The 13,467-nt window shown below is 38.3% G+C and overlaps 1 protein-coding gene across 3 annotated transcripts in view; it reads left to right on the top strand.

Moving 5' to 3' along the window:
* Positions 1–13,086, top strand: part of LOC125453038 (fibroblast growth factor 9) — a 69,035-nt gene extending 55,949 nt beyond the window's left edge. For all 3 annotated transcript variants that reach the window (XM_048532083.2, XM_048532084.2, XM_048532086.2), the window contains exon 4: positions 9,762–13,086. In XM_048532083.2, the coding sequence (XP_048388040.1) occupies positions 9,762–10,007 (246 nt within the window). In that variant the 3' untranslated portion in view covers positions 10,008–13,086. The remainder of the gene's footprint in view (positions 1–9,761) is intronic.
* Positions 13,087–13,467: the final 381 nt, after the last annotated feature.

Here is a 13,467-nt window from a genome sequence, read left to right on the forward strand (position 1 = left end):
GTGAAAATTCTCTTCCTCCCATCCTCTCTAAACCTCATGCTCCTTGCCTTAAATCTGCGCCCCTGATTATTGATCCATTCACCAAGGGGAAGAGTTCCCCCTTTTATCGAACCTATCTCAGCCCCCTGTAATTTTTGCATGTCAATCATGCCCCTCATCACTTTCCTCTGATCCAAGGAAAGCCAACCACAGTCAAAGATTTCTCGTTATAACTTAAACTCTCCGGGCCAGGCAACATCCTGGTAAATCTCAGATCACAAAGTGTGGAGCTGGATGAACACAGCAGGCTAAGCAGCATCTTAGGAGCACAAAAGCTGACATTTCAGGCCTAGACCATGAAGGGTCTAAGCTTGAAACATCAGCTTTTGTGCTCCTAAGATGCTGCTTGGCCTGCTGTGTTCATCCAGCGCCACACTTTGTTATGTTGGATTCTCCAGTATCTGCAGTTCCCGTTATCCTAGTAAAATCTCCTCTGCATTCTCTCCAGTGCTATCACATCCCTCCAATAATGTGGATTCCAGAACTGTATACAGTATGCTACCTATGGCCTAACCAACATTTTTTTAATACAGTTCCAACATAATCTCCTTTTTCTTAAGCTCCAGGTGTATTATATGCCTTCTAAACCACTTTATCTACCTGTTCTGTTACCTTAAAGGACCAGTGGACAAGCACACCAAGGTCCCTCTGATTATTGGTGCTTCCCAGGGTCCTGCTGCTCCTCACATATTTCCTTGCCTCATTTGTCCTGCCTAAATGCATTGCTTTGCCAACTTAATCCAGATAGGTGCACTGATCAGTCCATTTGATACATCATCCTGCAATATAAGGCTACCCTTCTCACTATTCACCATCCTAAGAATTTTCTTATCTGGGCAATCCTCCAGATGCTTAAACTTGAGTGACAACCTTGCACCTAGCTGGTATGCTCCGATGTTGTGGCTTCCCCTGCCAATCCTGGGGGAAGAAAACGTCCTGCTTCTGCACTGTCCCATCCAGCAGGACCTCCAGGACCCTGCTTGCAAGCAGAATGAGGATTACTGCTTTCTGCTATGTCTGGGGCAAATGACAGTAACTGTGGGGCGCTGTTGGACTGTCAGTGCCTTTTTGCAGGCCAACTCAGGGATCTCCGGTGGGCAGCAAGTTGCTCCCTTGGCCAGATGGAGCAGAAGTTGGGCATGGTACTCACCATGAGGGCTGAAATATCAATTAATGTTCAATAATAATCAATTAATTGCAATTAGCAAAATAAACTGTAGAATTCAGCCTTTGTGGCTGATCAACATTGTCTTGACAATGTGTATTTCAAGTGGATATTCAGAAGTATGAAAAAATATTTGGTGGGCTGGATTTTCATCTTCAATGTTATAGAGGGAGTCTGGAGAATTCCTAGTTCAGTATGCCTGCATGGACAAAGTGTGAGCGAATGCTGGGTGGAGGGCGGTGTGGGTGCTGGTCATAATGGGAGTTGCTGCCCCAGAATAGTGGACCATGAACCATGAGTCCATTAAATACTGGGCCATCTTCATGGAAACTGTGGGGAGCTAGGACATGACTGCTTATCCCTGCAGTAGAGCTAACCACCAGCGGCCCATAACTTTATCCTAAAGTGATGAAACTGGGGGTGCTGGGGATAATGTAGGAAATTCTTGGAATCAGGCCTGGGCGGCCATTTTTACTCTCCCATGGAGCCTGCTCAATTCCATGAAAATCCAGTGCATTAAAACTTCTCTTACTTGAAGTAGTATTTCCCAATTCCTAACTGAAAGTGTAATTGTTTCCCGATGAGGTATAAATGCTTTCAAATTTAACCTGTCCATTTGAATTGAAGAGAAAATTAAAAGCTATGGTGGAGTAAAGTATAAGGAAGGTTGTTGCAGTTGCAGAATCATAGAGATATACCGCATGGAAACAGACCCTTCGGTCCAACTCATTCATGCTGACCAGATATCCTAAATAAATCTGATCCCATTTGCCAGCATTTGGCCTATATCATTCTAAACCCTTCCCATTCATATACCCATTTAGATGCCTTTTAAATGCTATATTTGTATCAGCCTCCACCACTTCCTCTGGCAGCTCATTCCATACATGCACCACCCTCTGTGTGGAGATGTTGTCTTTTAGGACCTTTTTTTAAATCTTTCCCCTCTCACCTGAAAGCTCTGCCCTCTAGTTTTGGACTCCTCTACCCTGGGGAAAAGACCTTGGCTTTTCAGCCTATTTATGCTCCTTCTAATTTTATAAGAATTGGCAGAAGTTTGTAATGTCTGCAGATGCAGATGGGTTCCAGACTGTTGAATACATCTTTGAATTGCAACTGTTTCTTATTTGTATCATGTACTTATTTACCCATTGAGATTGGAATTACCCAATTTCTTCACTTGGCAAATTTTCATTTGTAGTCTAGTTTATAACTAGTTGTGGAGAGTTAGTTACGCTTTTATTTGCTGTGACTCTATACATTACAAGATAATAAATTATTTCAAACCCCCGCAGCAGCATGAGTGAGTATTAGAAAGGGAGGCATCTAGGTTGTGCAAAGTGTGAGTGGGATGATGAATGATGGTAGAAAAATGAAACAGCAGACTGAAAAGTCAATCTTCTCTATTCAGTGGGTAATCTAAGTTCTTTTTAATGCGTGCAAACACTCCGTGATTTATGAGAGGATCTGCTATTGTTGAGTCTTTTGTTTGCAAAACATACATCTAGTTTTGGATTTAGCTATAGAAAACTTAGTATTCTTTTTATTAGCAGACAAAATATAATCAATTTTACCCAAAATATTGACCTGTTGTTGGAGGTATCCCAATGGGTGAGGGAATCTGGGAAACATGGTGGGTCTGTACATTATCACATGATCTTTTAAGATAACTTTTTTTTGTTGAAATTGGGTAATTAATTTTGTTCATGTTCACTTACACAATATGGGTTATTTTCTCTCTGGATGAGTATGCATGCTTTTAAGTGGGGTTTACATTATGGGAATGATTGGTTGAAGACAGTGGTTTGTTTGCCCCAGGGGCATTGCTATTTAGAGCCTTCTGCTGTGTAATACTGTATCTAGTCTGTGTGCATTACTATAATGCATGATCAAATGAAGCAGATCACATCCTGAAACCCCACTAAATAAATGCCACCTTCTGGAATCTTAAACACATTACATCAAAAGCATGAATTACAAATAAAAGAAAACAGGTTCCTGTTGCTGCTTGCAATCCAGGTTTTTCATTAACAGAACAACAACATTAACAGTAATATAAAGCCGAATAGATTAGTGCTCTTAATACAGAGCAACATTTTACTGTTTGAATGCACACCAGTACTTTTTATGGTAATATATTTGCAGTAGCACATATGCACAGACATGAATTACATTTTCAAATGTTACTTTGTAATATAATAACATTCAAAACATAGCATTGCCATAAATTACACTTTGGAAGTAACAAAACATCACTGTAACTCTAGCATAAGTACACAGGCGTATACAGAAATTGACACCGTGTCATTTTTAAACACAAGACTATTTTGAAACAATGAAAACATTTAATACATAAATATTGAATTAAAAAATAAACATTATTACATGATACTGTCCAATATTATAGTAAGTACACACACTGTCTGGCTTTGTGGGCTACAATGGACACACATGTGCAAACTCAATACTGTTAACTGATCTCAACTGTAATTGCATTTTGGTGCTGAAATTACCATTGGGATCCAAAATAAAATCAGTTCGAATTACCTGATTGCTGTTTAGTCAAGTCCCACCCGAATGTATGTGTGAGTGAATGTTTGGGGGGACTATATTTGGATTTGACTATAATATTTTTGAGTTGAATAACCAAGTGAGAAACCCTTTTGAGATTGAAATCACACATAAAAATAGACATTTGGGTGAAGTACTGCTCCTCACATATTTCTATCTCCTCACATATATGACTATCACCCACACAGTAGCTGCATGTGGAAGGTTTGAGTTATTGGGAAAGGCTGGATAGGCTGGGACTTCTTTCACTGGAGCATGGGAGGTTGCGAGGCGACCTGATAGAAGTTTATAAAATAATGAGAGGTATAGATAGAGTTAATGGTAGTTGTCTTTCCCCTGACATGGGGGAATTTCAAGTCTAGGGGACACATTTTTAAGGTGAGAGGAGAGAAATTTAAAAAAGGCATGAGGCACATTCTTTACATAGGGCTTGGTTTGTGTGAGGAATGAACCTCCTGATGAAGGTGAATGCCGATACAATTACCACATCTAAAAGACATTTGAATGGATATTTGAATAGGAATGGTTCGGGGGGATATGGACTCGGAGCAGGCAGATGGGACTCGTTTACTTCGGGATTATGTTTGGCAGGGACTGGTTGTACTGAATGGTTAGTTTCCATGCTGGATGAGTTTGTGACTCTATTTCACAGAATAGATTGAATCTATGCTTTATCATTTGAAAGAAAGAATATTGTGGACCAATGATGTAATTGACAGTTTGAAGTGCTAAAACATTAAAATCAATCTCATTACTTCATCCAGGTATCAGGTTGTGAATTAACTTCTCTGCAGGAAAACACCATAGAAACTAATTAGGTGACCTTTTACTGGCTGATATCCTGTAGTTTCTCACTTTTGTGATGGATTTTCAGATATAACAAGCCAATTAAAACATGCATTTTCTTTTTCCATCTGTTTTTTTTGGTGTGTTTTGTTTCCACAAACAAGCATGCTTGTGTATGTTATGAAAATAAATTAGTTCATATTTGCTTGGAACGTTTTCTTCCAATACTGAAATCCAGCAGATTGTGTTTCCATAAAAACTGAGATGTGTATTTCCAGTGAGAATTTCTTCCATGCCACTTGTCATGTGATTCAGTTCCCTGCAGAGAGTACAAAAACTTGATTTAAATTAGTCTCATGTTTCCTGTAGAGCTACAAGCAAGCGCACAGCACTTGACCTCTGTTTTACAATGAAGCAAAAAAAACAAATCAGTTAATCAAGAACAAACCTCTCCAGGGATATGATGAGATAGCAATGAATGAATAAGCTGAGAAAAAGCTATACATTATGTGACTTAACTGGGCTAATAAGACATTTCTGTTCAGAACAAGCAGGGTATAGTTATGAGCATTGGTTTGGATTCATGTATTTTGGAGGAATGTACTATAGCATCAGTTAGAAGAATTTAATATGTTACTTTTAGAATGTCTTGCTCAGTCACATATATGTAGAGACAGTGTATTTGGGTCATTGTATCTTCCTCATCCATACAATTCTTACATGGAACCAATATATGAAGATCTAGATGGTGTGTGGAACCTGCCCACCTGCACATCTAGACTACTATTTCCTCAATGACTGTAAAGTTTTCATCTCCATTATTCAGTCTGGAGGTTCATTCCATCTATGAGTCATTCTTTGTGCTAAATAACTACTTGACATCAATTTGTCTTATTCTAATTTGAACCTACATAGTCTTTGTCTTACTCTCATTGTCCAATGTAGTATTCCAGATGTGTCTTTTTTGCATTTTTGTACCTCTGTAAGATATCTTATCTAAAATTTGTAAATCCAGAATTTTCTTGGTCTGTGCTCTTCCTCAGTAGTTCAGATTTGTGGTTTTCAAATATTCATTGTAATTGAGGCTCTATAAATAGTTCGCTGTTCTATTTAATGTACATTGCTTTGCAGCATTAAAAGTATAATAGTTGTCAAATCTCTAAATGTTAGATCCGTAACCAAATGCACAGGTCTAAAATGAACACTTTACTGTGACATATTTGGCATAACATTTTCAGCTCAATTTTTCTCCCTTTCTTAAAAAAATGATTCTTTCTAGGAGTGAAGTTCCACCGACACCAGATGCCATCTAGATCTTCATGCCTAGGTGCAGCCAGCTAAAGTGTCCATTCCAAATGTGTGAAATTGAACCTGGGGAGGCTGATCATCAAGCTTGAATTCTCACGAATATCCATTTTTGACTTCAGTAGAGCCAGCAATCCTCAGAAAACTGGCTTAAATGTGATTTACACTGTTTGGCTGGATATCACTGATAGATTAGTGGGCATGTTCCCACATCCCCTTCAATTAAGGGCTATAGAATTATTGGGAAATCTCTGGACCAATATGCCATCCTGTCTGTCTTCCAAATTCATATGTATGTAACTTGCATGAGTGTGTATCTTAGTAGAATTTTCCTCTCCCAAACATTGGACTGCTGTGATCAATTAAGGCACTCTACAGTTTACTCAGCTGAGACCAACCAAATCAGCACTGGTTATTGAGTCAGGCCATATTTTATAGTTCAGTTTTATACGAAGCACAGATCTGTGAATCTATAGGCTGCTATATCTCGAGTTAATTTTATATTACTTATTTACCAGTAATGCTAATTTTCACTATCTGTTGCTTGAAACATATCATTCCAACACCGAGCATTAGCTTCCATCATCCCTGCTATTGTTTGCTTTTGAGAAATGAAATTCAACAAGAAATGTGGCAGATTCCCAAACAAGAGGACAAGTGTGATGTAACTGGCTTGCAAAAAAAATTTACTGCCTCTAAATCTAGTTGAACAAAGCACATTTAGCTATGTATTTTAAAGATAACTGATTCAGGAATATCTTTTCATCAAAAAATAGCAAATATGTTCTGATACACATTCATTTCTTTACAACAAATAAATATATATTCATAACTACAGCATGCCTGTTTAACAAGTTGTGTTGGCCTTGTTGTTTTGATGCTTTTCTACAAGTCCTCTGTTGTTTGGGGATTTCCTATTGTCAAACCCCAGTCTAAATATAATCTATAATCAAATTCTAATTCTAATTCACCTCTAATAATTCCTTACCATCAGTAACATAATCAATGAACCCACTTTTATTTAATACAAGCTCTCAAGTAGCAGTTGTGAAATTAACATCAATTGGCTCCATAAACAAATATTTCCATCTCTTCTTGTCAGCTCCTAAATTACAAAGCTGAAGAATCATGATTTAATTGCTAAAAGTTGGGAAATGGGATTCCAACTGTAACACTTATATTTCGGATATGAGTCTGAGGTGCTGATAGGTCTGAGAGGTGAGGTTCTGAACATTTCATCGTGCTATTCATTGTGAAAAATCAATTAATAGCAGCAGCCTTCTGTATAATACACTTTTTAAATTTAGAGCTTAAAAGCTAGTGCACAATTCTCTGCTGAGATTAGGCCTACAAATACAAACAAAGCCAAAGATCCTGTTTCTGGTGCCAGCTATTTTAAGGGGAGGTAGGCTGTTGTCCAGCAGAACTGCCTTCATTACAAGGTGACCAGTCCATTAGGCCCATTAACAACTTTGTTAAGGGTATTGACAGGAGACTCACAGAAACTTTTCCAGTCAGCCTCCAGCTTCCTGCCTCAACAGCGGCAATTTGGTTGCCTGGAGGCAGGCAATAGAGACACATAGATCTACCTTAGCAACAGATAATTATTCTGAAGTAACATGATTAATCTCTCTTCTACAGTCGCTCGGGATCGAGGATGACTAGCTTCCACTCAAATTGATGAGCTTTGGGGTGGCTAATTTCATCTTGTGATCTGTAGACTCAACCATATTGCATTATATAATGCACCTTCTACAAATGACTGTGTTACTCTAGATCAGCAAGTGTTACTCATAACACTCACATCTTGTAAGCAGCATGGTCACACCCCAGAAAGAATTTAACCCACGTGATGGGATCTCCCCTATCAGCTGGGGAACTAGTGAAATGTCCACATTGCCCCCTTTGTGAAGGCCCTTGGTATTAAGGTAGCCAATGGTCACATTCTTCTGAAATCCCACCTCCTGAGACCTGCTGGCCAATCAGAAGCCAACATGTCTCCCATGGGAGGCAGCATGATGAGGGTAGCAGTGGCAATTGCCAGCAGTACACCCACCAGATACCCAAAATCAGACAGTGACCCCAGGTGACAGATGAGTGAATGTGTGATAAGATTAGGGTCATGGGGAAGGGCTCACTGAACAGCTGGCCAGTGGTATAAGAAGATAAGGCAGTAGATGGCAGCAATGCCAAACCCAACCCCAAGGGGCCAGCTCTCTTGATCAGGCATTGAGAATTTTAACAATCTAACAATGCAAAAGCTCGTTCTCCCAATTCCACAATCAAACACTACAAAGATTTCTAGGCTTTTGTTGCCCCCCCATGTGATGGCTGTCCCAACTGTTGAATAAGTAGCTTCAGAGTGAATCCCTTAAGTGGGCATTAATCTCAGAAGTACAATCGTGAGTCTGTTTGCCCCAGACTTATTTGCTGAAGAGGCAGGAAGGAAGTGGGATTCCTACCCAGCACTTTCTAGTCCAATGAAATGGTCTCCACCTGTAAAATTCCAACTCTTGTAATACTTTTTCAGTTATCAACTCCTCAATATTGCAAAAAAAGGCCCATGTATATAATCTTATGTAATACAAGTAATTCATTATGTAATTCAGTACAATTCAGATGCGACATTTCAAAGTATCCAAAGTATTAAAAAGTAGAGTCTGTTACATTATTTTGTGAACTTGCAGATTTCTTATTTTAATTACTTTTCTGTTTGGGACCACTTCTAAACCTCATCCATATCAAAATAAAAATGATTGATGCTGATTCAGCGGAGCGAAGCCCAGTTTCCCTGAGGAATGCTAACAGTGTCATTGACTCTTATTAGCATAATCATGGGACCTACTGCTTGTTTTAGAAAATTATCTGAGTCCAATATAGAATTGGATATTTATGAGATGCCCTTGGACAGCAGGTGAGTGCAGTCACTTTTTGCCCCTGTAAAATGTGATGATCGCTAATATTACAGGATAGATTCTGACTTTCTGCATGTGTTTGAGTTACAGTTTCCACCTTAGATCCAAGAAGGACAGTTCAGTGAATACAATAAATGAATAAAGTGATAGTCACGATTGATGGATATATTCCTTTCATAAGAATTGACCTTTAAGTACAAGTTATTTTGTTCAGGTGTCAGTTTTTCTTCGAGATAAAATATTTGTATTTATTTAATTAGCATTATATGAAATAAAAAGTTTTTATAGCATTATTCTACTGCCAGTATTGCCTTGACTTCTATTTTTCATTGTGGCCAGGCTAAGCAATTTTACAATTCGCAGTATTATGTTCTCATTCAGCTTCAGCATGATCTTATAACATATGCTGCCCAGAGAGAGACGTGGGGGGGGCGGGGGGGGGGGGGGGGGAGAGAGAGAGAGAGAGAGAGAGAGAGAGAGAGAGAGATTAGCATGCTTATGATGATATCTGTCACTCCACTCTCTATGGGAAAAGGCAAGAGCAGCTGGACTATACAATCTGTAAATAAATCAAAGTAAGATAATGCATTGTGCTTCTTTAGCTTGTTCCTGTTGTCTGAAATAGTTTGAAGGTGCAGTTTTGGAGAGTATATTTGAATGTAAAATGTTATAACCTTGTTTTATTTACAGATTAAGTCACTTAGTTTGTACTTGCCTTTTGTGTGGTAACCTGACAGAATGAATTCCCCATGCATAGAGGGCTCAACAAATTTGATCACCTATTATTTCAATAAGATGAAAATCTGGTGGGTTCTCCAATGACTGAGTGGTCCACTTTCCCAAATCACCATCCTAGGAGTGTACTTGAATAAACTACCCTAACCCACCCAATTAATTAGCATTGATTGTAAACAATGTTTGATTCGAATATTTTTAAACTTCAGCTTCAGAAGTAATATTTTGATTCCAATTTTTTGCAGGAGAAATTGACTGCAGAGTGTGTTTTCCGGGAACAGTTTGAGGAAAACTGGTACAATACCTACTCGTCAAATGTATATAAGCATGCGGACACTGGAAGACGGTACTTTGTCGCGTTAAATAAAGATGGAACCCCAAGGGAAGGGACTAGGACTAAAAGGCACCAAAAATTCACACATTTTTTACCGAGACCAGTGGACCCTGACAAAGTACCTGAATTATACAAGGATGTATTAAGCCAAAGTTGATGAAGACAATCCTTAAGTTTGGACCACTGAAAAGCAACCACTATATTGGTTCATGTGGTGGGTTCTAAATGATTAGCTGTGTCATCACATCAGCTCTACTGTTGCCAAACTTTGTCGCATGCATTGTGTATGGAGGCTTGGATCGGACACGCTGATTTTGTTCTGCACTTACAGTTTGTCCTCCCAGAGGTGAGCCTGTGCCCACTTGCTTGGTTGAGAAAAAAAAATAATTGTGTAGGAGGGAGGAATATAGTGAAATGCCAAGGAGAAAGTTGGCCTGATGCATGCTCCAAGATGGGACACGCTTTAAATTTTTTTGATCAGTTCTGTTTCGTTGTGTATCAGCATAGCTGCCATACTTTGATTCATCAGGATACTGGCTGGTGACATGCACAAGCCCACGCTGCATTTATAATGGCATGGAGGACGCAATTGTACTTTAAAAATGATTTAAAAAAGACAATTCATCTACCAGATCAATGGTACTACCCCATAGGGCTTTAAGCAAAGACCTCTTAGTAAAAAAAAGAAAAGTTAAATTTATTTATAGAAATTCCAAAGGCAACATTATATTTATTTTATATATTTATTTATTATATAGAGTTTATTTTTAATGAAATATGTACAGGCCAGATAGGCATTTCGGAAGCTTTAGGCTTTGTAAGTGTAAAAATGCCAGTGGCCGCTATGAACCTGTGGTAAGTTCATGTGAGTTAATGTAAAGGTGCATGGATATAAAAGGATTCCAGTAACCCCTCTGTTTTGAAAGTGACAATCTCTTTTGTGCCCAAATTATTGTAACACTATGAACACCACTCATTATATTGAGTATCACTCTTCTGACTGCTTGTTTTATGGCTTTCTTCCTCTTCTCCACCCTTTCCGCTCGTGGATTAAAGATAAAATTGGGTCTTCGGAAATTACCTTGTCTCTTTCATATCCAGTTCTATCAGATGCAGTCTTACGGTTCAATGTTAATACTGGGTACCTGACTTATTCTGCATCTCAAAAGTAAGACATCCTTAACTGTTGCTGTTGTATAATTTATTACTAAAAGACTGCAATTTTAAAATGGATTTTGGTAGTAAAATATCTGGGCCTGTATTCATGGTAAAGTGTTATCAGGATCAGCGTTCCTTTCAGGTATTACAGTTACTAGGAAATTGGGAAACTCTTAAAAATGTTGAGTAATGGAATTAACTTTTTAAAAATCCGATTTCATAATAATTACTCTTAACATAGATATACTGAAAAATGTTTTCTTTTGGATGAGAAGTGTGTGACTTTTCCATAGCCTTAGAGGGAATGCTAAAGATTCTTGTGATATTTTAGGTCGATGTATTTAACAGCCTTTCTGAATATTGGCTCTGAACAACTGCAACTCTATGGTGCATTAGTTTGAATTGTTCAAGCAACCATTTCTACTGTAGTCACTTGGTAAAAGTAACATTTAAGGGGCACAGGCAGTCACATTTTCAGTGACAAGTGAAAGAAATTTCTAGATTTATGATGCCCCTGTCCATTTGCCTGTGTTCAAACTGAGATTGGTAATGTCCTCTACCTGCAGGGATTAAAGTTGATAGAAAGCTAACATGTCATCCATGTTAATTCAGCATTCAAATGGCAGGAACCTTACAATGAAAACTGTACCATTGAAAATTTTAGTTCCCAAAACCTGGGCAGAACATAGGCACACAAACTGCAGCCCTGATTTATTTTAAATAAATATTGTCAACCAGACTTACAATCCAGGCAAAGAAAAATTTAAACTGCTTTGGAAATTAGTTGAGAAAAAGCAGCTAGGTTCCTGTTGTAATTGTTATACATCCTACTGCTTTGACTGCTTGTATTTTTTAATCATCAGGCACTTCAGGTATTAAACCATTCAACAGGAGCACAGTCCAGGACAGATAATAGTGAGCATGATGGACAGTTCATGAACTTCGCTGTTCTGGATGAAACCCACGCCTGGGATGTTGATCTGCCAAATGTGTTGGGTCACAGTCACTATCTCATTGATATTCCACTGGAACAACAACTTGCATTTATACAGTGCCTTTAACTTAGTAAGATTTCCCCAGTCACTGAGCAGAAGAATTATCAAACCAATTTGTTTCTGATGACAGAAGAAGGTGTTTGGGCAGGTGACCAGTCGCTAAGGTAAAGAATGCATTTTAAGGAACATCTTAAAGAAAGATAGTGAGTTGGAGGGCTGAAGAGGATTGGAGGGGAAGTTCCAGAGTTTAAGCCTTTGGCAGTTGAGGTTAACTATTATGTGAGATTCTGTTGTGACATATTATACTGAATTTTAAATTTGATGTTTATTTTTCTTTGCATTTGTCCATACACTGTTGAAAATGACGTGCTTCCTTTTTACAAGCATCCCATTTCGTTGATACATAGTCCATAAAACCTTAGGGAACTTCTATCTTGGGTCCTGCAGTTTTTGTAGATTGTGTCAGCAATATCATCCTAGCCTGTAGGGATATGGTAATTGCATTTGGCAGTAAAGGCCAGATTCCTTAACATGCCCATCCTCAGTTGCTGGCATTATCCAAAGGTCACATGGATTCCAATTTTTTTGGCCATTCCCTTTAAAAAGAATGAAAGCAGGCAAATCACACATCCAGTTGCCCATCAACCTTTGATGACCAGTCTGTCTCTAATGCACTGCACTTACAAACAGTATGATTCAGGTTTGATGGTACCAATTAAGACAACTATCATAATGGGCTTTAACTTAATTCACTCCCTTGAAGGCAGTACAGTGAGTATATATGGAATACTCTTAGATACCAGGCTTTGTTGATTAGTGAGAGTTTAACTGAGGAATTATAATGTTCTTTTACCTTTGGGGCTAAAGTAGTGATACAAGCTTGATGGACTAAGAGTTGTAAAGGTAATAGTGATGTATAACAAATATATTTTATTCTGATCTTTGTCAATGTATCTGCCATATCTAAGCATTCATTATATAATGCCATGGTTGATTTCCTGAAATGTGATTGGCTGCTAGGTGTGTCTTATTGCATAACAGAGCACACCTAATTAAGTATGTAATTTAATTAATAAATTAATATTGGACGATCAAGTATCATATCAGAGTAATGAAAATCTTTAAGCATCTAGGAGAGGGTGAACTATTTCAGATGACGTGTTTAGCTTGCCATAAACCCTGCTTTCCGAATACACTTGAATGTATTAAGGAGGTTTCAAAGGGCATTAGACTTTAGCTTAAGTTCAGTTTGTATTTTCCTGTTTCCACCTATGCACAAACTGTTTTCACATATTGTACAGGAAGAACAAGCTAATGCCTTGCATCATGTGACACTTTTGTGGTAAATCTTAATGTTGCTCAAGTGTGTCTGACAAAATAGGATTAAAAGAGAGACTAAAGCCCTCCCCTTCACATTTAGCACTGTACATCAAGTAGTACTTCATCCGAGAACCCTCAATTGCC

Source organism: Stegostoma tigrinum, chromosome 6 (assembly GCF_030684315.1).
Source record: "Stegostoma tigrinum isolate sSteTig4 chromosome 6, sSteTig4.hap1, whole genome shotgun sequence".
Lineage (NCBI taxonomy): Eukaryota > Metazoa > Chordata > Chondrichthyes > Orectolobiformes > Stegostomatidae > Stegostoma > Stegostoma tigrinum.